This window comes from Poecilia mexicana, unplaced genomic scaffold (assembly GCF_051168715.1).
Source record: "Poecilia mexicana isolate PSO_F unplaced genomic scaffold, ASM5116871v1 scaffold_14, whole genome shotgun sequence".
Classification (NCBI taxonomy): domain Eukaryota; kingdom Metazoa; phylum Chordata; class Actinopteri; order Cyprinodontiformes; family Poeciliidae; genus Poecilia; species Poecilia mexicana.
Genome location: NW_028263383.1, coordinates 2940835 through 2966712, shown reverse-complemented (window position 1 = coordinate 2966712; position 25878 = coordinate 2940835). Strand labels below are relative to the sequence as shown.

At 38.0% G+C, this 25878-nt stretch overlaps 1 protein-coding gene across 1 annotated transcript; it reads right to left on the bottom strand.

Annotated features, from left to right (window-relative positions):
• Window positions 1-5165: 5165 nt before the first annotated feature.
• Window positions 5166-19422, bottom strand: abcg4a (ATP binding cassette subfamily G member 4a). The gene is made up of 15 exons (XM_088012587.1): window positions 19182-19422; window positions 15203-15262; window positions 13050-13167; window positions 12765-12897; window positions 12620-12670; window positions 11186-11331; window positions 10943-11066; window positions 10621-10735; window positions 9067-9206; window positions 7135-7233; window positions 6843-7011; window positions 6638-6738; window positions 6404-6562; window positions 5850-5968; window positions 5166-5755 (listed from the first exon to the last, which is right to left on the bottom strand). Exons 1-15 carry the CDS (start codon window positions 19408-19410, stop codon window positions 5530-5532), a joined length of 1989 nt encoding a protein of 662 aa, XP_087868713.1. The 5' UTR covers window positions 19411-19422; the 3' UTR covers window positions 5166-5529.
• Between the last annotated feature and the right edge of the window lie 6456 nt (window positions 19423-25878).

Genomic DNA, 25878 nt, shown 5'->3' with positions numbered 1-25878 from the left:
TCAGACACAAAGCGGAAATGGTAAAACTTTAGAGTGGAAGCGAGCAAAAGGAGCTGTCGAGCCGTCGAGCTAAAAAGCGACAAAAACTTTCACAAAACAAGGATATATATGTACATCCAAAAATACTTACAAAATCTGGCATCAATCAAATTTAATTTTAAATTATTAATATTAAATTATAATAACGTTATTTATTTTATTTTTGCACAGTTTGATTCTACGTACGATTCAGTTAATTTCAATTAATTTATGCTGTAGCTCTAGCCGAATTATTTTAAATCACTTTTCACCAATTTTTTAGGCGAAATCATTGCCCCAGTCTTTAGCCCTCCAACAGGTTTTCTTCCAAGATTTTCTTGAATAATCTTTTTTGACTTGCTGCAAAAAAGCATCCATGCAGCAAGTTTCCCCCACAATGTGTCACCATGGGGTTACTGTATTCAGGGTGGCATGAAGATACCTACCATAAATAGGTTTTGCCCTGATCCATAAAGTCAATTTTTAATCTCATCTCACCAAAACTCTAAAATAAAATGTGTTTTGCACAATGTCCAAGCTTTGAAAATTGTGCAAAACACATTTTGCACAATGTTAAGGGAGAATGCCTTAAACAACATTCTTCCTTACCTGACTGCTGTGTTCCTTGGTTTTATGAGGCTGTGTATACCAACCTTCTCAAACAAACCTTGGAAGTCTTCATGTAACAGCTTCATTTTTGCTGAGATTCAAGTTTATTTTGGTGGACTCAATTTACTTAGGTCCCTTCTGCATCCAGCTATTTCCAATTATTTTTTTACGGGTATGGAGGAAGTAAAGGGGGTTGGATACTATGCATGCCCCACTTCTCAAAAGTTAATTTGTAAAAATATTCCTGTAACAATGTATTAGGTCTGACTTTATAATTATTTAATTATTAGCTTCTTTGCAAAATTCTAATAAAATACGTTTAAATTTCTGGCTGTAATATCACAGAGTGGTGAAAATTAAAATCAATTGGAAGAAAAATAAAGTTGCGTCTAAATGTGTTTTTTAATTATGATTTTTTTTCATTTAATATTAGTCACAGGGGAATTAAAAACCCTCAACTAGGTGGTTAAGGATGGGGTACTATTTTCTATTCTTTGTGTGAGACTGTAAGTTATTTTATCCTGCCTTTGGATTGGTTGGGGAAAAGGGAGCAGAAGGAGGAGCTAGCAAACTTGCTTTGAATATAAAGTAAAAAAAAAAGAAGAAAATTTGCAAAAAGAAATACACATAAAGAAAGCAACAGCTAAAACGTAATTGCGTTGCTCTGCTCTGAGTGCAGAAAATGCAGATTTTCTTTAAGAAGCTTTTCTTTACTTCATCTTTCAGAATTTCCCAGAGACAATAATTATGACTGAGCTGCTTCCCTTCTCTTGATAACCCCATTATATCCATTTGTTGAAGCACTTGAGTCTCTCTCTTACCACTACATTATTTAAGTTTAATGATTACATATTAACCTACACAATGAAGCTATTCTGCAGCTAAACAAAACACCAGTCTATTCTTCCTCTTCAGTATGACTCACATGAACGGTGAGCAAAGTCACTTCAAAAGACGAGGCCAAGCAATTTATTGTTAGGGACACATGGCATTAAGTGAACAATCACTTTGTTGCAAATCACCCAAAAAGAGCACAGGCAAAGGTTATAAATTATCTTTATTATAATCCTTGGAACAGCATTCAGTATACAGGACTTGCGATTGTTGACAAATGATAAACTAAGATGCAGATAATAAATTATATCAGAGGAAAAAAATTTTTTAAAACGAGTGGGAAAATAAAGCTCAGTTGTGTCACTTACTTTGCAAAGCTCTTTGTAAGAATAGCCTGAATATTGTTTCCATGCATGAAGGAGTGCATTGTGTGGCTTCTTAATAAAAATGTATGAAATGCTTAACGGAGTCTCAAAATGAAAGTGAAAGAAAAAAAAAGATATAGTTTGCTGCATCATCAAAGCACAAGTTCAATGAAATTATTTAGCATCTGCTATTTTGAAACCATATTTAGCGAGGACATTCATCAAGCCACTTGCCATTTGGAGGAGACTCCAATTTCCAAACTTTGGTGCACACAAATTAGAAAGTTTTTCTTTGTTGAAATAGCAGAATAAAAATTTTCTAAAGCCATTTAAAATACTTGCTAATTATTGACGCCTTTTTCATGCTAGCCTCTTGCAAACCAGACTGATTTTGATGTGTACTGAAAATGTTTAAAATGCCACGGTTTTTCAGGCAGCAACCATCTGCTTAAAGTCAACCACCTCCCATCAAAGACTTAACAATAAATGAAAGAGGGAAAACAAAATAGAAGAAACAAGAAAACACATCATGCTTCTTACAGAAGTGTCACAGTTCCCTTTTCATAAAGTTCAAAATACCTTTGGATGATTATTGCACATAATGAAACCGACAGGAAGATAAGACTTCTAAAGTGTCTAAAGCAACAGCAGGGGGAGGTATTACGCTAAAAACATCACAATGTTAACTATTGCTGTCAGAAACAAGCCTGCCGCTGCATGCTTCTCTCTTATTCAGCTGCTTCCCTGTTAATAATGACGACCTTCTCTTCAGCTACATATTGATACAAGGGATGTCCCGATCCAGTTCCAAATATTGGTTTTCCCAGGATTTTTTAATGTTTGGGCCCTGGCTAACCAATCTCATTGTTTTTCACCCTTTATAATGACTTGGTGTCAAAGGCTGTTGCAGTTTCCTAACTGTCTGTGTCATGTGACCTGCTCTGTATGCTGTCTTCAGATAGATGAGCAGCTAAATATTAATAACAGTGATCTTATGAAAGTAAAACAATAAGTTTATAACTCACGGGGACAACTTTGCCTGCATGCAATTACCTGGAACCAAAATACCAAGTAGTCATGTCAAAACAATGAGGAAACACGCTAGCTTTAGCTTAGTCATTTTTGTAAGTTTTTTTTTTTTTACACTAAATATTGCCAGCACCATCAAGACATAATTTGTTGTAGACGGTAGTCTGTTTTAAGATAGATGTGTCTCTAGAAACATAATTTTTCTGCAAGTTTTGATCACATAAAAATGAACTAAAACCACACTGAAATATGTTATTAACCTACCAACAGGCGGAATCAAAACAAAAATGCTAAGATTAGCCAAGCTTTTCAACAAATTGCAACACACGGAACATTGTCAGCAGGAACTTGATCTAAGTTTATTAAATACTTTTAAAATATCTGTAAGTCAGATATTCACATTAAAAGGCTGTCCTACAGAAACGACTGTCAAGGAAACTGCAGATTCCGGCTAAGAAATTCACGAAGCAGAAAAACAGTGTTCTCTTTAAGTTTTGTCTGCTCAGTATTAAATGAAATATGTTGAGTCAATATAACATATTTCAGTGTCTATCAAAATAATTTAGCATCTAGCTAACTGCTCTACATGGAAACTTTATCAGCAGGAGCAAGAAGTGAGTTTATTTAATTGCAATGAAGAAACTTGTTGGGCAAATCTGTTGAGGTGAAGAAAAAAACCTCAACAGAAAATTTCCAGAAAATTAAGTTTTGCTATTTTTTAAAGCTACCAATTTTCACAAGTATTCATAACGTTGATTTTATTGAAGCATTTGTCTGTGGTTTGGTGTCTGCAACTGCCTACTCTTAAATAACCTGATCGGTATTGGAGACCAAAAGACCTGATCGGGACATCCCTACTTGGTATGTTTGTTTGACAGCTCAATGCCCATGTCTCATTCTGACATATTTCAACATTTATATTTTCCTTGCCACTCCTGATACCTTAAATTTTCTGATTTCTGAACAAGTGCACATTTAATTAAAGATATTCCACATCTTTTCAGCAGCAAGCAGAAGATTTAAATCTCCTCACCAACCAAACACGTTGGGAGAAGAAATTAAATCGCCATAGAAACCCAAGAAGCTGCTTTAGAAAGTTCATTCCTAGACTTGTGCAACAGTCCTCATACTTTCAAGCAGCGCTTTCCTCCGATACATTAACATAAAGTACAAATGAATTAAAAAAGAATAAACATATACTTAAAAGTGCTAATGTACATTTGTTTACAGCATGACATATATTCACTGTACAATCACTGATTATATGCTCACATCATGTTATGCATCATTATAAGGATTACTAAGTAGCATAGTTTAAGTAAGAAATATTTCATAGCAAGTTTATTGGAAAATATTTGCATTGCCGTGTGACGAGGAGAGGCTCTTTTAAACAAGGTAAGTGTGTTTGTAGGTGTCTGTACGTTGGTGTTTCTGTGTGCATGTGTATATTTGTGTGTGACGACCTCCACACTGTAGGTACACAGACATAAGACATATGTTCCAACAAGAAGCAGAGTAAACGCAAATCATTCTAGTTCAGAGGCACAAAAAAACGCCCAGCCAGCATTTCAAGTATCTAGCATTGCTTTTGAACAACACATTTTTTTTTTTCATTTATCAGCGAAGCAGAAAGAAAGGAGACAGGATGTTATTTTCTTTTTAAAGATAGGGGAAGAGAGGCATACAACAAGTGGAAACGAGCATTTTAAAGATTAGTGTCAAAACTATGCGACCTGATGGACAAACATCATGTCTTTACCCATAGTTTAAACTATTGCACTTTGTCTGCAGCATCAATCACTCAGCTCCTCGAATCAGGTTGGAAACTCCCTTACTCCCAGCTCGGTCAATGCTTCCTTTGTCACGGCAAAAGCAAACATTAAGGAACAAGTAGGGACTCTTAGGGCTGGTTGCAGGATGAATATCAGTTTGATACATAAGACACGCATTTTGCAAACAGTTCGTCCAGGCTTTAGTGCTCCACCACCACCCGTGGTGGGGCAGGAGGCCTGTGAAAATGATCTACACTTGAAAGCAAATGTAAGTCATCCAATGGCAGTCGGAAGTCTGCATGTTAAGTGTCCAGGTACAGGTATCTGAAAAGATTGTCCCAAAAGAGAAGTATAAGACACGCAAATGTTTCCCGTGGAAAGTTTTCCAATCGTCTGACAGGAATAAGAGGGAACCTATTCTGAACTCTTCCTTCAACTTGACTGATTGGATGCCAGTCAGAATGATTATGACGTGGACCGAGTTACCTTTCAGGCACTGAACTAGTACAAGTCACTGGACCTTCCTATTCCACTAGGGTTAGCATGTTTTTTATTAGCTTCTTAGTCATATCACAATTTTCTTGATGGCAAAATATAAAAATTCAACTTTCTTGCATTACTGAAACATGCTTCAGGTTAATTTATTGGGCATTTGTGCCGTCTGGATATTTTAGGGGAGGGTTAAGGTGAGCTGAGAAAGACCTCCATCTTGTGACAGGCTTAGGACGTGGAGAAACGTTTCCCAGTCCAAGCATCTTCCATCCATGTGTTTGGATAATGGTGCAGCAGTTTTCTGAGGCTCGGATTTGTCTTTCAGTCTATGTGAAGGTGAAGTTAAGTAAGAGAAAGGAGGACAATATGTTTCATCACACGGCTGGGATATGTAAGAACATTGTGACATCTTAACGCTCTGACTTGACTCTGTAGCGCAGAGCCAGGTAGGTGGCCAGTCTAAGAATCAGGAAAAACGCACCCAGCACCATAAAGTCAACATAAAGCTTTGCGTCCTCTACATCCAGCAGCTGCAGAACCTCCTCTGGCTTTTGAAATTTACACATCACTTCCGGACACTCAAGTTCTGACCGGTTCATCCCATAGATGGAGAGTATCACCCCCTCAAAGCCATATCTGAAATCAAACAGTTTGGTCAGTGGCTGTAAAAAAAGGGGCCACATTTGAAAATCGAAATCTGAAAATTGCTTGCAAATCCTAGAGACAATACCTGACGTAGGAGACATAAGAACTCCACTGAAGGTATTTAGGAATTGTGTCAAAATTGACAAAAAATCCAGAAAAGAGGAGGACGGGAATGGCTGTAACTGGACCAACAAACGTTGCTACCTGTCAAACAAAAACAACAGCATGAAATTAAAACAAACTATCACTCCTAGAAAACAAAACATTTTATTTAAATATCTGGAGGAGAAAAAAAAAGATTTATACTCTAACATGACTATTTTCATTGTTTATACTTACACTGTCTCCTCTCACTACGCTTCAATGCCAATTTAAAATTGATCTTTTGTTCTCTTTTGTTACAAAAGCATCATAGTAAAGAGAGCAAAATTAAGAAATATACAAAAACATGAAAAATATAAAAACATAAAAAGTGTCTTGCAATCCAAAGTTGCTGTAAAGAGTCAGTTTTGTTGGTGTATAAGAAAAATATCAAATTCAAAGAAATGAAGCAAATTTTGTAAAACATCAAGGTCTGTTCCTTTATTGAAGGAAACAATAAAGGCGCAAAATGACCAGTATCCATGTACAACTGTCTACCTGCAAGGATGTGGATGCAGCACCAATTAGCAGTCCCAGGGACTGGGCTACCAGGGCTGTGGATGTTGACAAGGCCATGAAGAGGAGATAGCGACCCGCCTCTGCAGGCTGTTCAGTCATCCAATATACTATACTACAGTACATTATGGGACAAATCACCTACGAAGGAGACATGCTTTCAGTAAAAATTGCACAATATACGCTCTCATTTCTAAAGAATGAATCAAACCCTACCTGGAACGGTATGTCAGCCATGGTTTTGGCCAGGAAGTACGCCTTAAGGCTGTACCAGTAGTTGAGATGCTCCCTCATAAAGACAGACATCTCCAGAGGAACTGTGGAACAACAGCTCAGTTAAGAAAAACCTTTCCAAAACCACGGAAAAAACCCCACACACCAGATCAATGTTTCCAGTCTCCGACGAGGATCAGTGTCTTACAGGTTAGCACTGTGGGCATCAGGGCAGCGAACATGAGGAACAGCATGGAGAAGAAGAGGAAGCCTGTGTTGTTGAAGACTTTGCTGGCATCATTTCCAATATTAAGATAAAGCAGGCCAATCAACACCCCAATACACAGATGGGACATCACTCTGAGGTGGGTCAGCACCTTCAAAACAAAATAATACAGCAGACTACATGTAAAGGGTTTTTTAGGCAAAATATATTATATATAACAGCTTATAATGTTATTAAAAATGTCCAGGAGTGAATGTGGAAATGATCATTTTACCGTGTCCCTGCATATTGTGATGAAGGTTCTTTTGAAGAGGATGCAGAACTGTGTGAATGTGCTTGTGGGGAAGCTGGACTTCTCCAGGGTTCCTGTGTCCTGTGGAAAAATGGAGTTATGTATGAACAAATTATACAACTAAGAACATTGCTTATGTTTGAATTTGTTGTGTGTCTTTTCTAATCTACTCACAGTCTTAATTATGCAAAGACTCAAGTAAATACACAAAACTTCCACTAATATTTGAATAAATTGAAAGGCTGCAGAGAAAACACACAATTTCTATTACCATCATTAAACTCTGTCTTAAAACAAAGTTTACACATTTTAAACACAGCCCAAATAATAGTGAAGGCTGCTTGGATTTGCATATAAGGAATAAAATCTTTTAATTAAATTTTTTAAAGGATTTTTTTTGGCTCTGGTCATCTTTATTTAACAGTAAATAACAGGAAAGCGAGGGGGAAGACATGCAGCAAAGACTCGGCCGCGTGACGGCGGCGTTGAGGACTGAGGCCTCTACAGAAGGGTTTGCTTTAACCCCGGCGCCACCGCTGCACCCTGCACTCAATTTGGAAAAAAAAAAAAAGATTGAAGTTTTGTGTTGTATGATTGTTCCATTATGAGAAAAAGAATCGTTCAAGTAAATAATTGAAAGCTCAAAATGAATATGGTATTCATGTTTGCAAAGGGTGTATCTTAGCCTCTGAGCAGATTTCCTGTTATACTTCAAGCTAAACGTTTATGTCACATACACAGCAGTATTCAACGTATGAAAAATGAATATTTCTGCCCCTGTTTTATGACCCAGAAAGGAGGAATGATGCAACCCATTTAAAACACTTGACTCTATGTCTTTATGGTTAAAGGGTTTGATGAAAGAACCTCAGTAAATGTAAAAGATAACATTTGTTTGCTTCTTCAAGAAGCTGTACAGAATAAGACGTTCTTTAAACCAGCTCTGATCTTAGATTTACAGCAAAGTGAACCTGTAAATAAGTAAGTAAAAAGCAAAAGAAAACAGTAAAACTAAAACAGACAGTTCCAAGTTCTTATTTTAAGCTTCAACCTTTAGCTGATTCCTGTACTGGAAGTTAGTTAGACAGAATGGAAAGAAGATGACAGAGGAGAAGAAAAATGATCAGTGAAGCGGAGAAGACAAGGAAATCAGAGCATGACATGGCATTTTTTAAATTACTGTTAAAATTAATTTTATTTGCATACTTTATAATAACATTTCATTTTATTGATAGCTTAATTTTGTTATAATTTAAGGATCAGCACCATATTTGAAATATACAAAAATGTTAAATTTGTTCTTAAATAAAAATATCAAACTCAAAGCCTTTTCAACAAAATGTTGCCCCAAAAGACTAAAAACTCTTCTCTTTGAGCAAAAGGTTTCTTCTTGCATGTGAAAAGTGAAATCTGAGCAAATCTTTTAAACAACCTACAAGCATGGATAAGCTTGGATTCATGAAATATCGTTTTATTATGTAATGAAAACGGGCTCAGAACTCATAATTTTTGCTTAATCAAGGGTCAAACCTGCATTTCAGTTGCATTTCAGGTGCGTATATCAAAACCTTAAATTATTTGCAATTTCATCTAAAGAGATGTTACTTGTACAGCTGCATAAAGTTGTTTTGATATATTATTTTATTTAAATAAATATGACATTTTTTGGTCAACTATTTGAAAAGTATATGGTCATGATTCTAAAACTCCGACATTTGACACATGTTCACATCTACTTCTAGTGGAAATGTAGAAAATTACTTTCTGTGATGCAAAACATTCAAAATGGCATGGTTTGTACAAAATTACAACTGGTTTGGTACCAATATAATCAACCATAAAGCAATTACAACTGAAAAACCATGAAATGAAATAGTGAAGGATTTGAAACGACCAGTATACTCTCTTACTTACACTGTAACATTGAGAAGGACAGGAAGCATCGCTTTTGTCTCTGGAGTTCTTCTTGCCCTCCTCTGAACAGAGTCCACCCTGGACCGCCTCGAACAGCACTGGGTTCAGGTCTCCATACTCTCCCGATGCTACCTCAATGACTGGATGTAGAGATGGTAAGTCAGACCAAAGGGTGCATCAGCTGCAGTGCTCATTCACAAATCAGTGACAACATCTCCACACACACACACACACACACACACACACACACACACACACACACACACACACGCACACGTTTGTGTGGCTATCTTTGTGGGGACTTTCCATTCATTTACCCTTATCCTAACCCTAACCTTATCCCATTACATACCTAACCCCAACCAAAACTCAAGTCACACTTTAGTCCTAAATCTAACTCCTGACCCAAAAACAGTGTTTCTCCTTGTGGGGACCAGGCTTCGGTCCCCACAGGGAGCAGTGGTTCCCACAACGTCGTATGTGTCAGGAAAATGGTCCCCACAAGGTATTACAAACAAACACACACACACACACACACACACACACACACACACACATGTTTGTGTGGCTATCTTTGTGGGGACTTTCCATTCATTTCTACAGCCTAAACCTTACCCTTATCCTAACACTAACCTTATCCCATTACATACCTAACCCCAACCAAAACTCAAGTCACACTTTAGTCCTAAATCTAACTAACTCCCGACCCAAAAACAGTGTTTCTCCTTGTGGGACCAGGCTTCAGTCCCCACAGGGAGCAGTGGTTCCCACAATGTCGTATGTGTCAGAAAATTGTCCCCACAAGGTATTACAAACAAACACACACACACACACACACACACACACACACACACACACACACACACACACACACACACCCCCACACACACACACACACACACACACACACACACGTTTGTGTGGCTATCTTTGTGGGGACTTTCCATTCATTTACCCTTATCCTAACCCTAACCTTATCCCATTACATACCTAACCCCAACCAAAACTCAAGTCACACTTTAGTCCTAAATCTAACTAACTCCTGACCCAAAAACAGTGTTTCTCCTTGTGGGGACCAGGCTTCAGTCCCCACAGGGAGCAGTGGTTCCCACAACGTCGTATGTGTCAGGAAAATGGTCCCCACAAGGTATTACAAACAAACACACACACACACACGCACACACACGCACACACACACACTCACACACACGTTTGTGTGGCTATCTTTGTGGGGACTTTCCATTCATTTCTACAGCCTAAACCTTACCCTTATCCTAACACTAACCTTATCCCATTACATACCTAACCCCAACCAAAACTCAAGTCACACTTTAGTCCTAAATCTAACTAACTCCCGACCCAAAAACAGTGTTTCTCCTTGTGGGGATCAGGCTTCAGTCCCCACAGGGAGCAGTGGTTCCCACAATGTCGTATGTGTCAGAAAATTGTCCCCACAAGGTATTACAAACAAACACACACACACACACACACACACACACACACACACACACACATGCACACACACTCAGGATTTAGAGGACTTGCTGCACTTACTGAAATCAGCAGGATTGTGATATGTTGGACAGTGAAGGCCCAGGTTCTTCAGGTAAGGGATGAGATAAGGGACTGTCCCCTTGTAAATGCACTGACCCTGACTAAGGATGTACAGCTGAGGATGGAACAACAGAGGAACATAGTCAGTAAACTTTCCAACATGCAGCCTCTCTGAATAAAACGATCAATAGCAAACGACGGGGCGGGACATCGACTGCTCTGCTTCTTCGGCTGTATAAAATGAATTATGCTGTGGTGTCCTGGTCCAAGCCACAGGTAATGGAGGGTCTGACGTGTCCAGCAGTAAAAGCACTCAGCCTACCTTATCAAACATCTCAAAGAGCTTGGCACTGGGCTGATGAATGGTGCACATGATTGTCCGTCCTCCCTGAGCCAGAGACTTCATGAGTGAAACAACCTGGAAGCACGACGAACTGTCCAGACCACTGCAATGGATTTATAAACATTTAAAAAAAAAAAATGGGGACAGAGAGATCAGAAGACCGGTTAGGATGAATTTAGACTTAAATAGTAAAGGAGTTAAAGTCAGTAAGTACGATTTTACCTGGTGGGCTCATCAAAAAACATGACCGGTGGATTGTTGACCAGTTCTAAAGCAATGGCCAGGCGTTTACACTGACCCCCAGAGAGTGAGTGGGTGCGTGTCTGAGCACATTCCTGGAGTCCCAGAGCTGTCAGGATCTCATCCACCTTGAGCGCAAGTAAAGAAAAACGGTGAAACAATCAATCATCTGATATCACCCAGAGTGTGTCATTAACCTTAAAAGCTATGTGCAATCTGTGTGAACTGTGCTGCTTTGGCCTTGTTGCTCCATGAAACGAGTAAACTAGGCATGTCACAATAAATTTTACTGGATGATAAATGGTAACACTTTATTTGAAGGGGGTTGAATAAGACTGTCATGACACCATCATAAATATGACATAACACCTGTCATGCACATGAATAAGCATTCATGAATATTCATGACTGTTGTCATAAAGCGTCATTTGGTAAATTATGACACTTTTAATACAAAGTTGACATTATTCAAAATGTCTTTGTTATGACAACTTGACATTAACCAAGAAATCATTACTGATATAAATTTGTTATAAAAGTATTACTGATTTCACTTTAAAAATTAGGTAACTTTATGTTATTAAAGGTAAAGTTTGAACAGTAATGATTTCTTGGTTAATGTCAAGTTGTCATAATGAAGACATTTTGAATAATGTCAACTTTGTATTAAAAGTGTCATAATTTACCGAATGACGCTTTATGACAGCAGTCATAAATATTCATGAAGGCTTATTCATGTTCATGACAGGTGTTATGTCATGTTTATGAAAGTGTCATGACAGTCTTATTCAACCCCCTTCAAATAAAGTGTTACCTGATAAATTGTCTCAGAACTTATTGCGATAAACGATAAATAAAGAAAACAACAAATAAAATAAAATTATGAAGTCTGTGTAAACAAAATTATCTTTCAAAAAAAGGGGATAGTTGAGACCAAAACAGCAGACTGAAGACTTTTATCATTCAGTTTTTGGTAAAAAGTGAGAAAAAAGAGAAAAGCAATAAATCAAGCAAATGCAAATTATTGAGTTTCTTTTAATTTATCATGCAGTTAATTGATTTATTGTTTATTGTGACAGGCCTACGAGAAACTTTAAAAAAACAACAATTAATAAAAATTATAAACTAGACCTTCAACCAGGCAGTCAGATGTCCAATTCCAGTTCTTTAAGAAATTAGCTCCATGTTGGTTTATTGGGTTTGTTTTTTTAACTAATCAATCATTGGAATATATTAGCACAACTACTAATTAGTAATTTACTAAATTACTAAGTTTCAGTATTGGGATTCAGCGAATACAGACACTTGTAGTATATTAATCTCACTAAAATAGAATTAAGAACATTTGTCAAAGCAAAAAAAAAATTTTTGTGTCTAACATATAATTCTTTCATAAATCAACATAATCTGACTCACAAGTTCTTTTTTGACCTGCACAGACTCATTCAGCTTCAGATGGGCAGAAACCTAAATAAACAACAAAAAGGAAACCTCATCAGAAATCTGTTTTTTAAAGTACATGTCAACATTTGGCCATGATTTGTCCCAGCAGCAGTGTCACCATCATGGCCTCCCTCGCAGTGAGGTGCGGCAGGAGCATGTCGTCCTGCATGATGTAGCAGGACATCTTCCTGAAGGTCCTCAGATCCCTCGGCCGACCGTTCACCAGGATGGTCCCCTTCATGCCAGTTTCCCTGTTTTTCAAACATGAAGCCATGTTGGAAGTCCACTATGAATCTGCTCACGTAAATGTAACCAAAGCCACCCAAAATCAGTCTTCCGTAAACATACAGTAACATATTCTTTTTATGGATCTGTGTAATTCTCGTGCAGGTTAAAAGCTCACCTGTAACCTGCCAGAATATTCATCAAAGTGGATTTCCCAGCCCCAGAGGGTCCCATGATACCAATCAGTTCTCTGCTGCAGAATCTTCCCGACAGACACTTGAGGAGAGCTTTGTAGCCTAATGGAGAGAATGAACCATCAGTCAGTTAATCATTCATTCATTTTCTATACAAGCTTTATCCTAATGAGGGCTTCAGCTGGGAGGAGGGGACCTTTCTGGGCAGATTATTTGTCTCCTACTGCTGTCAGTCATTGACACTGATGCTAATGTTTTGGGATATTCTAACTGTTGTCCTGCAACAATGTAAGATTACATTTCTTACGCTCGCAGTTTCTTAAAAACTTCTATAAAGTTTAAGTGAATATATAAAACATTAAACACGAACCCTGTGTTGTGGATTTTAGTAGACATTTTATTTTAAATATAAAGCAGAACCACGTTAAACATGAACATGTGGTGTATGCAGGGTTTCCCTCAGCGTATGATAAGCCTGGCGGGCCACCAGGGTTTACTTGTGCCCCCACCAGGCTAAGCATTGCTTATTTGTTTAAGTCTTTTAAAAATGTTTGCATTTTTAAGACTTTATAGTTGGTGTCCAGGCGTTAATATTCCAATATTTCAATAACACATATTTATCAAGTGATATTTTCAAATTTCCTGTCAACTTTAAACATTTTTCAATTCAAAAACATGACAGGTCGCTGGAGGAATGACTGCCCTAGAGCCCAACCACCAGGCTTAGAAAGTTTTCTGGAAGAAACCCTGGTGAAGAAGCTAGACAACGAAGATACAGAGCCTTGCAAATGTGTTCAAACGCCTTGAACATTTTCACATTTTGTCAAATTCAAACCTTAAACCTACCCTGACTGTACTCATGTTGTTGGTTTATTATGTGCACTCGAGATTCTTCAGCCAGTTGACAAAACAATGTAATTTGTTTAGTTTTGCTTTAGCAGTTTTAATTGGAGGATCTCCAGGTCAAATACAGAAAAATCTAAAATTTTTCCATGGTCTTTAAATGCATCAGAGCTAAAACTTTAACTCCTTTCAAGCTGCAGACGCATCAACCAACAAAACATACTCTGAAACACCTTTTACGCATGATGACATTAATTCATCATGCTTTGATGAATTAATGTTCTGTTCCATTCAAAGCTGTGACTTATATTAAAAACATGTGGCACATTTCTTCTCTTCAAAAAATAAAAAAAATTTTCAGGTGTTCTGTCTTGCAAATCCCAAATTAAAAAGCCAGTTGCCTTGTTGTGTCCAGGCAGTTTTCTTTATAAAATCAGACTTTAGGAAAACTGGAAAAGATATCAGTCTGGAAAAGCTTGATCACTGCATTTCTATCTACTTTAACATTCAAATGTCTCTTGTTCTAAATATAAACAGGCCAATATGAAAGCTATGTCACGTATTAAACACATATATTAAATAAATGTGTCTACTTAGTATATTTTTAGCATCCTCTTTGAAGTCAGATACTGTAGAGAAGTTATATAAAGTTTAGAAACTATAAAAACAGTAAAGACCAAAATTCAGATTCTTTAGTCATTGGACCCGACTATCAAAATCAGGAAGGTCGGGACCAGTTTGGTTGATTTTGAGTACGCAATTTATTAAAAGGACAAAGCTGGAGAAACAAAAAAAAAAATGGGGAGACGGAGAACTGACTGCTCACGGCCTGAGCTGTAACGATTATGTCACAGAATGACTACAGCATATTATAAAGCGGTGTTATCAATGCCAGAACATAATTTTCTGGAAGACAGATCAGGGTGAGCACGGGAGTGAGTCTCCTGGAGCAGCTGGTCAAATTGTGTATCTTGTTTCAGTAGTTAAAGCTCAGTGAGCTGCGCTCTGCTGCAAAACTTGGTTCATTGATTTCTAAAGTGTTTTAACAGATGATTATGCAGATACTGAGATTGTAATTTGGGAGAGGTCACCGGGTCCTAGACAGATAAGAAGCTGTACAGTGAGGCGGAGGAACAGAGAAAATTTAAACCAAGTCTTCTACCAGCAATATGGAAAACTTATCAGGGTAAAATGAAAGCATTTTGGGATAAAAATTAAAATAACACAACAGATATTTTGCTAAGTTTATCTTATTATCCAGCAACCGAAAGACTTTGCCTCCAAGTAAGGTTACCTTGGGTTTCTGTGATGTGCTTGTACCAGGGTTGTGGTTCCTGAAGTGCAGTGGGAGCAACTGCACAATCCAATTTAGAGCTGACACAGTTTCTGAGAGCTGTCACCCATGTCTCCTGTCTCCTGAGTGTCTCTCCTGGGTCTGCACAGACCCTTCTTCTTGCCTTCAACTGGGTAATTGGGCGATCTCAGCAAAGCGACATAGTCCCTTAAACCAGCTGCCAAGAAGTGGCGCCCCCTCCTCTGTCACTTAGTTACTACATCAAAGAGCTCTCTCCTCTCAGCCAGGAGCTGCATGCTGTCAGTGAAGCAACCATGCCCCGCCATGAGCTGCATACTGATGATCTAACCCACCGCTGTTGGGCGAACATGGCGTGAGTCTGAGAGCTCGTCCCTTTGTCTCAGAGAGCCAGAGCGTACGTCGTCCCCTGACATCACGACCGAGCTCAGTTCTAACCACATCTGACGGTGTTTACTCTGAGATTACAGCCTGAACTTCTGACACATCCCGCTGTAATTACTAGACAAATTATTCAGAGGTTTTATCAGCCACTGTGTCGCAACAGGAGCAGAGCCCCGAATGATACAGGTAATCCAGACTGGGCAGGTTTTGAATAGAGAGTGGAGCTAATAATAAGTAAACCAACTTTTCCCATCGAAATGATGTAATTGGATTGTATCAAACTCATTTTGTTTTGGGCCCAATCAAGCTCATGAATGCTCTTAAAGGGCCGGTTGTGCCAGAATGTATTGATAAAATCTGTTCAAAAACTGTAAAAATATCAATTAATTCTTAAAATTAAATAGTATTACTGAACTTCTTTTCAGTCCCTCCAGGATTTTGTATATGTGGTAATAATTAGGAAATATTTGCAATATTTGCACTTATTTATGACAGTAAATGCGACTTTATATTACTCACTGTATAGATTATGGACTATAATCTGACAACAATTAAGGCTGCCTCTTAATTACTTGTAATTAAGTAATAATGTTTCCAATAATGTTTCTCAACATTATTGGAAATGTTGAGAAACATTTCCAATGAACTCCCAACTACAAAAAAGTTTAGGGATTTGTTGATTTCTTGAGAATTTCCACGATAATTCTCAAGAAACTGGATACAATAATCAATCAGATATATTAATTCACAATAAACAATAAATCAATTAATCGCATGACAAATTAAAAGAAACACAGTACTTTTCATTTCCTTGATTTATTGTCTTCTTTCTACCAAAAAAAGAATGATAAAAGTCTTCAGTCTGGTGTTTTGGTCTCAACTTACCCTTTTACTTAATGATAATTTTGTTTAAAGAGGCTTCATAATTTATTTTATTTGTTGTTTTTTTTATTTATCATAGATATTCCAAATGTCTTCCAGTTTTTAAATGTTCATTTAAAGTTTATTGAACTTTGAGAATGTGTTCTTGTATTTTTATGCCATTATTACTATTATATTACTTGGAAATGTTCACAAAACAATGTTATTGTATATCACAATAAGTTCTGGGACAATATATCGTCCAGCAAAATTTGTTATCGTGACAGACATATTGAGGCCGTATTTTTATTTCAGCCAGCTTTGCTTTCCCTCTGGAAAAACAGAGATGATGAGCGCAGGTGCAGAGCAGCAGCTCACTAAATCTGAAGCAGAAATGTAAACATTTCCTTCTCTCTTTCTCTCTCTCTCTCTCCTCTCTGCTGTCTTTCCCCTGTTCAAAGCCCGGCTTGAGTTTCTCCAGACATCTCCCTCGGGATGAGAATGCCACTGAACATGAAAATAGGTCACAGCAGTTTCATCCAAAACAGCCAGGGATGGCCAGCATCACAAAACAAGAGCCTGCAATAGAAAATGCATTTGGAGGGCAGCTCATCAGGGACTCACTCCGGCTGAGACCTCCTCCAGGAAAAGAGACGGCTCTAAATTTAACAAAAACCTGTATTTGCAATTTCCTGCTTATCACAAACCTTTGGAGACGTGACTCATGAGCAGAGAGACATCGACTCAAAAGCTAAGTCGCTTCTAAGGATAGATGACATCACGAGTTCTGGGATCATGATTCATGCAAATCTTATTTCTCTCCTCTCTTTCTGCCTGATGCATAGCCACTGTCTGATTCAACACATTTAGAAATGAAGAGTGTTTTTTTCACTCAGACAAACTAATAGCTGTAAAGTAAACAGGTGGAATAGAATATTAGTATTAATTCATGTGGGAATGCACATAATTACAGCTTTAAACAAAGAATTTTACCTTAAGCTCTGAAGTTACCAACAAATAAACAATCAATCTTTTACTGTGACTCTTTACTGGAGTAGATTTGTACAGAGTAAAGATCAAATGTTGGTGCTGTCCTTGGTGCTGAAGTCAACAAAGCTCAGTGTCTAAAAGAAATGGCTTTCTGTGTCCTGTCAGATTTACTCCCAAAGAGAACAGAAAAGCACATATTGCTACTTAGACATTTCTAAAAAACCCTCAGCAGCTTGGAAAAAACAAAGTAACGCATACATTTTAATAACTGCTTTAGCCGTATCTTATTTTAAATATATTTGTAGGGTCACTAATAAATAAACGCAACGCAAACGTTTTTTTTTTTTTTTTGGAAAGTCAATTATTTTTTTCATGTAGAGTTTTTTTCTCCCAGAGAAAAGTCCTAAAATCAAAAGGGCTTTTTTTCCTAATAATTTTTCAGGAGGAGGGTATTCTACAGAATTTCTTTAAATGAAATGCTTTTTAAATGTTTTCAAAAAAGGTCCAAGTCAACAGAAACTCATCAGGTGGATTTATAATACTGCTTTAATCGTGGGTCAACGTACACTTTCGGATGTATTTACTGATTAAAACCAGGTGTGTGTGAAGGGAAATGAGTAAGTACTTTGACTTTTAGTGGCTGTCAGAATTCAAAAGAACAATCAGCTCGAATGGTATTTTACTCCTTGTGCAGGGCTTTCAATCAGGCAGAATTCCTGTTAAAAATTAAGTCATTTACCGAGTTCAGCTTGTGTCAAATAATTTTGCTGCAAAAAAAACCCAGAAAGGCACAGAGATTTTTGTTTGGTTTACAATCAGAACTGAGGCTTAGTGATATTAGTTTTAAAAAAAAAAACATTCTATGAAGTGTTTCACTGATTAATAAAAAAAAAAGATGAAAAGTAAAAGAAAAGACATCCTAGTCAATTATCAGCAACTGGATGAGTTTTGATAAAAATCCAAAGAGACGTTTCCAAAAGACTGTAAACATCACAGAGAAATATTTGATGCAATGAAGACGGACAGCAACACGTGCATCAGTGCTCCAGAACTCCTCTCTGATCTTTTCCCTCATTATAATGTTCCATATGTCCAGGTTACACAACAGAACAGCAAACACTTCCCTGCCAGACTTTCATAATGCACATCCATATTAGACAAGACTAAAAATAACCAAGCCTGCAAACGCCTCACCCCATGTGGAGAATGTAAACACACCCTGCTAAATCCACACAACTAAGGCAGTCAGGTCTAAGTGTTTGAAGAGGGTAGGTTGTTTGATCTGCAGATAAGAAGCCAAAGCTTAATCATTTCCGAGGGTGGTGAGTTCACATGCAGTTCATATGATCATAGTATATCAATTATGTGCTGGACTCCCAGCCACCGCCCCCTGGAAGACAACAGAGGAAAAAGGATGCAAGCAGTGTGGCAACCTGGGGGTAAATTATTTACTATGTCTAAACTCTGCTGAGTGCAGCAAAGCTTGCAGGCAGGAGTTCCGGCTGCTCTTGCATGGTGGAAGTCTGTAAGTCAGTATGTATCAGGGATAGGGTGTATGTGCCAGAACAATAAAAAGAGGCAAGAACAAACACTGGGGAATTTTTTTTTTCCTGAAATGTCACAAAAGCTTTTAAATGCACTGAGATTTCTGCACTGCAGATATTGATCGTCATGGGTGGTGTTCGCTTGCTCATCTATCATTTTCTGTGAGCCGTGCCTGCAGTACCTCTTCTCCTCCACCAGGGGCCCTCCCGGATGGTGTAGGACAGCTCGTTGAACTCCAGGTCTACAGCGGAGCGCCGCGGGAGGTGGCAGAAGCGCTGCGCTTCTGTGATGTGGTTCTCCACTTTCTTCAGGTGGGTGAGCAGCGGCGCCTCCTGCGGGGCCCCTCCGGGCAGCTTGGTCTCCTCCATTGGAATGCTGACCGAGCCAGGTTCCAGTGTTTTCTCAGCCATCCTGATAGGCTGCAGGGAAGGAAGTAGATGGCACCGTTTGCAAAGTTATACAATAAAAAAATCAACAGCAATATTTTGGTTCATTAGCCTGTCATAAAGAACAAAAATGTGCATAATCATTTTTTCAAAGTCATTTGTAAGTGTCAGAATTCCAAACTAAATATTGAATTCACCATATAAATATTAAGTTTACAAACCAGAGGTGCATGGATAAATCGGCCAGCCGATAAATTGGCCTCGATTTCCTTAATTTCGGGAGATCGGTGATCAGCCGATAATTACTTGTGAAGGCGATCTTATTCACCGATCTTATCTACCTTGGCAAACAAAACAAACAAACAAACAAAAACAACCATTGTCCTCTGCTTGCTCTGCCATGTGAGAGGTTTGACTGACAAACCCACCCATCAGGTCATGTCCGGATGTTTGCAGTTAGTAGTCACCCCGATGTTGCAAACTCAGCAACTTTCTTGCTGTATTTAGCAACATCTAAAAAATAAAAAATAAATCGTATCAACAAAAATCGGAATTGGCAAACAGACTACTTAAAGATCGGTAATTTACAATCAGTGCACCCCTATTTAGCTTTAAAATACATTTATTTTACTAATTAAATACAGTTTTCTATTTAAATATTTAGCTCATCAGAGAAATATTTAGGTCGAAAATATTTAGATCCTAGGTAAATATTGCTGGGTTTCAGATGACGTAGCACCGACGTCACCCAATGCACATGGAGGGCCAGAAGTAAATTCAGCCCATTTATTTCTGTCAATTTACCAGGAGAGCCAAGCTCATAAAATAACATGGGTAGCGATAGCATCCTTATCATAGACAAAAAAATTACTTAGCACAATTCACTACTCACCCGGCAGAAACAAGTCGACTGCCATCTAATGCTGCTTTTAATCCTAAATGCTTGACCCAACTTGAAACTAAATGATTGTATTCTCCAGGCTTTTGAAAGCTTTCTTCTGGCTCATCGTATAATATGAGGTCTTCAGGTAATTAGTTATGTGCATCGCCTCGGCACCGGGTAAATCCTCAAGATTATAAGATAAGTCTTTTTTTTTTTTTTTTTTTTTTTTTACCAAGATAAAACGGATACCTCGGCTGTTCCAGCCTACTTAGGACATTAGCATACTCTTGATCAACTTTGCTTTGCTTTGAACCGGAGAAATCCCCCTCTAGCCCTCCATCTGAATTTCGCGCGTCATCCGAGTCACGTGATTGAAATCCAGCAATACAGAAACTAGCTCTGCAAAGGCATGAGTAAAAACTTTAGAGCCGCTAAAACGGCATACGTTTTCAATTAACACGTAGGAAATGAGAAAGGATGGTTAAGGAAAAAAAAAAAACAATCTGAGCGACCATTCAGACCCGCCAGCAACTGAGTTTATAGAGGTCCGCAAAATCCAGCTTTTACTTTGATATCCCACTTCCGCTATATAGCTGCTCGTCCGCAAATAAATATTTAGCAAGCAAAATAAACATTTAATTTGGAACTGAATATTTAATTTGTAAACTAAATATTTAGATGGTAAATTAAATATTTCTGACATTTATAGATGCATGAATATCATGGAGAAAATATGACTTTGAAAATTGAACATCCACATTTTGTTTCTCAGTGACAGGCTCAATAAACAAAAATATTGCTGTCATTTTTTTTTTTATGTGTGACGATACAAAGGGCATCCATTTAATCACTGAAAGTGTAAATGTTGAAAGCATGAGGTACTTGACCTTAGTACATGGAGTATAATGCAATAAAGTTCCACTTGATAATTGTCCGAGAACTTTATGGATATTATTTTAATAATGTGATGTATTTTCTAGACCTCTTGTGATTAAGTTGAGATTTATCACACTTTGTCACAAACTTTAACACAATTTGTTGGGATTTTATGAAGACCAACAAAACGGTGTAATTGTGAAGTGGCATGACAGACTGTTTTCAAAGTAAACATGTTAAAGATGTGGTCTGCATATCTAATCCACATCCCTGATTAGAAAATCCACAAATCAACTAATCCTACTAACTAATTAGTGAGTCCAACTTTGCGTAATAATTTCCAGTTGTTCTTTGAAAGCCTTAGAGGTTTGTCAGAGAACATTAATAAACAAACAACATTATGAAACACAGCAGACAGCTGGAACAACGAAGAACAATGCTGGAGAGAAACCTGATAGAAAAGAACAGAGGGTGGAGCAGCAGTAGGCGCTGCACTCGGACACCAACCCTAACAATACAGCTGGAGAGTGGCTCAGTCAAATCCTAGAGTTAAATTTTAATTAGGAATCTGTAGCAATACTTAAAAAAAAATGCTTTTCACTCCCAATCCAGTTGGTTTGAGTTTAGCCATAACTCAAAAAGCTGTAACTGCAACAAAAGTAGTTCTACATATTATGAATTAAGAGAGAGAGGCTTTATATAAATGCATATAACACTTTGTTTCAATTTCATTTGCGATCGACAGTGACAATCCTAATAAAACAGAAGTTTATAGTTTTAATGTGAATGCATACTTGTAAGTGAGGGTATTCAAGCTTGATGCACCCAAGCAAGGTGCTAAGCATGATCTGACAACCATTTAGTCTGTGGAGCAGCTGCGTAAAGCCAATGAGATTGTGAGTGTGAGGATCTGGTTTCAGTCCTGCAGCACACTTACAGTCCGGTACTGCTGATTCACATACATTCCCTCCCAGACAAGACTGCCTGTCTGAAACTTGAGGCATGTAATACTTAAGAATCCATAAGCTTTTCAACTCTTTAAAAGAAAATGTAAAAGAAACAATGTCTCACTAATGAGAGGACACAGAGTTTAGACCTCCAGAAGCATTTTGAAAGCTGCTCTATGTTAGTGAACAAATCCGAGCTGCAGTTGGAAAAATATTCATAGTTGTTAAACTGGAAAAAAAAAAGAAAAAGCCTGCGCTGTAAAAACTGCACAAAATCTGATCAAATTGAGGACACATTTACATACATTAAAATGCTTCATAATGAGTCTACATGGCAGTTTTTTGTGACTTAAAACACATGCTACAGCTAACACTTCTAATGAGTCCCACACTCCTGGAGACAGGCTGGAAATTCTTAGCTTGATTAGATGATTTTAACAAAAATAAGAAGTGGAAATGTTCTCTAACTAAACCAAGCTTAGTATCCATTGAGAGGGGAAAGTGCTTGTTAATTAAATAAAAACAAACAAAATAAATTTGTATAGCAGAACGAACAACTTGTTTCTGACCAAATACCACAGAAATAGTCCAATATACTTTAAAGTGTCTTTCCAGACTTTTTTGTAAAATCACTTGAGATATAACTTGTCACCTACAGAAAATGCTTTTACAATGATTTTCTATTTGTTTTGGTATTTTTGTTGTAAATCCTAATTTAATTAAGATCTTACCAACCCCTTAAAAAGCTCCGCTGATGACACCACATAAGGTATCAGGTAAATAATCACAGTTAATTGGCGTATGTGCATGTGTATTTCATGTTTTCCTGTTCCTCTTTATTTATGTTTTTAATCCTTCAAAGGTTTTACTTGTTGCCTGTTAAAACTGCAGCAAAACATTTGAATTGTATTTATGTTTCAGACAAAACTTGTCCTTATCATTAGAAACAAGGAAATATTCATCTTTAAGCAGAGGCTTTGGGAAAACTGCTGCAATTTCAGAAAATAATTGCCGACAATAAACACATGGAAGCACTGACGACATGTGTTTATGCCATCAGTGCTTCATAAGCACTGATGTAATTGTACAGTCTTGCCATTACAGGCCAGACTGTAATGGCAACAAATCATTGTCGTAGATCCTCAGGGATCATTCACAAGTTATAGAAACCATATCTGATCGATATGTTCCATTAAGATAATCTTCATGTCCCAATATTAGTTTCCTGCGGAAATGCTTCATCACTTGCTACCTGAATTTTACATTTGTGGGACAAGAATGTCGGTTCCTGTCCTACTTCCACTTTTTTTGTTTGTTTATTTATTTGAAATCTCGCTCGCCATTGTCAAAACAATGGCTTCTCTTCCTGGGATCGACAAAACTGAAAAGAAAAATGCTGGGCACAGAGACTTATAAAGAGCCCAATGCTAGTTAGTCCCACAATACGTGCATCTGCAGAACAACCCACACCATCTTTGCACCATGAACAGAAACTATTCAGATGAAAAACTCAAGCAAGAATAAAATTATTTTATCCAGTTAAATGTATGAAGAGATGATTTTCATCATGTATGCTTCAGATTCCTCATCCATCCATCAATGCTTGGATGGGGGCATCAGGACCAAACTCTGGCTCCCCTTTCTACTCAAACACAAGTCGAATGATGCGAATGTATGTCAAAACTTAGTAAAAGTTGTTTGTACCAAACAGTTTATTGCTGATCAGCTCAGCTGTTGCGTCTCTTGCGATGTCATGCCACCAAGCCAAATGCACAGAAAGCAGAATTAGCAGGGGATTTTCCCCCTTGTGCTTAAAAAAATCTTTGTCTCTTGTGAAATCATGCAGTAGAAATTCCCTATTAACTAGTGGCGGTGTTGTATTAATTACAATGAATGCTGAAAGCTGTTTGAAAACTACATATTGAACATGTTAAATAAACATTGTAAGTAAGCACTTATGATTATGGCAAAATAAAAGCACACCCTTACATTTTTGGGGTGTCTTAATCTAAATAACAGCGATATTGTGGTTTGAGGCACTTAAGATTAGATATAAATGACTTTAGAAACTAGTAGAGGAATACAGAGAGTGAGTTTTCTTTTTGCAATGACTGCAGCATAAATACAAAGAAACAAAATCCAATCGACTACATGGTCATCCTGTTGTACTTTGATGAGTTAACGCACACACTTTCTTTGGACACATGCACTATCACATAATGTCCTTGTAGTATTCTCCCGCTACTATGACCCACTTCAGCCTATTTTAGCATGATGGAGTAACTTACATGAGAATAACCGGTGATGAAAACTGACTGTGACTTTCTATTGATCATGCTGCCATTAGCGAATTCCCATTATCGGCCCGGTTATAATCCATGCCCAACTGACTTTAATGGCCTTTCAGTCGGGGAGAGAACTCCATGTTCAGCTCCAAACGGCAGGACATGTGAACAGCACGGGGCCATAACAAAAGTCACCTCTAAAACCATGGGGGGAATATGGCAATCACATGAATCCATGCAGCTTTGCAGTAGAGAGGTGGTCCAGTTATCTGCTATGACTTTTAATGTGGCAAGCACCTGTTAACCTGCATCAAGCACAAGAGACAGAAACTGACTAAACAACGAGGATTTTCGGGGGGTTAATGAGATATTTGCCTGATTTGTAAATATATCTTTGAAGCAGCTTTAACAGTTGGCATCACAGTGCCCATTCACGCACACTCTCACATGCAAACATGTAACATACTTATTATTTTGTGTTGAAAGGACCAGGTGAGGAGCTCAGTCCTGGTTCTGTGAGAGCAACAGCGTTCAGTTGATCTCTTCAGACAAAACAGCCCAATCCTCCAGCATCAGATCTCCAGCGCAGTCCCGGGCAGGAATAATAATGAAAATAAATAAATAAATAAAATAAAAACAACCACAACAAACAGGATGTTCACAGAGTGCACTACAGTCCAGCTAAAATCCGGCTTCGCTCTGGGGAAATAAAGGGCCGAGCTGTATTATCCTTATCAGCATCTCTCGGGGTGCGGCGCTCATCATCCCGCATCCTCTACAGCAGCAGCCCCTGAGATTAAAATCATGTCCGGCCCGGCCTCAAACTACGACTGCATCCCGGAGACTCGTCGCGGGAGCGGGGTGCATGTTATGTTTTCCCCCTCGGAAAGGAAATACTCCACTCATGAACTGCGTCCACGAGCGTCCTAGGCTTCGACGTGCACGACAGTCTCCATTATCCCACCCCCCAGCTGGCACCGGGGATCAAAGCGAAAGCACCGGACCAGGCAGACGCCGCTGCTGCAAATGCCTCAGCAGCATCATCAGCTGCAGCCTGACGGAGCAGCCGCCGCTTTCCTCTTTAACCGGTTGGTGCGTCTGCGGGGCGCGCACGCTGGGTGTTGGGATGGATACAGGGCGTTGCTGGGGAAGATGCTGAAAGAGGAAATTGTGTTTTGGTTCTACTGAGTCCCAGTCGCAATCCTAACTTGACTGAAGTAGATCATTTAAAAAATAAAAAATAGAATTTTTTTTGTACTTCTTTCTTTTCTTTTCTTTTTTCTTTTTTTAAGAGTCCTAATTTGTAAATAGAAATTCCATCACAATCAAATATTACGGCATAAAAGTTGTTGATAAAAAAAAAATTGGATTATAATTCCTGGGATTGCTTTAAGTTCAAAAGGAACGTTTAAATAAAAAATAAAGTCAATTTGGTTATTTTTATTTGTATTTTTTTTTTTTACATAATGTTCAAATGTATCCACACAGATGAGTCAGTTTT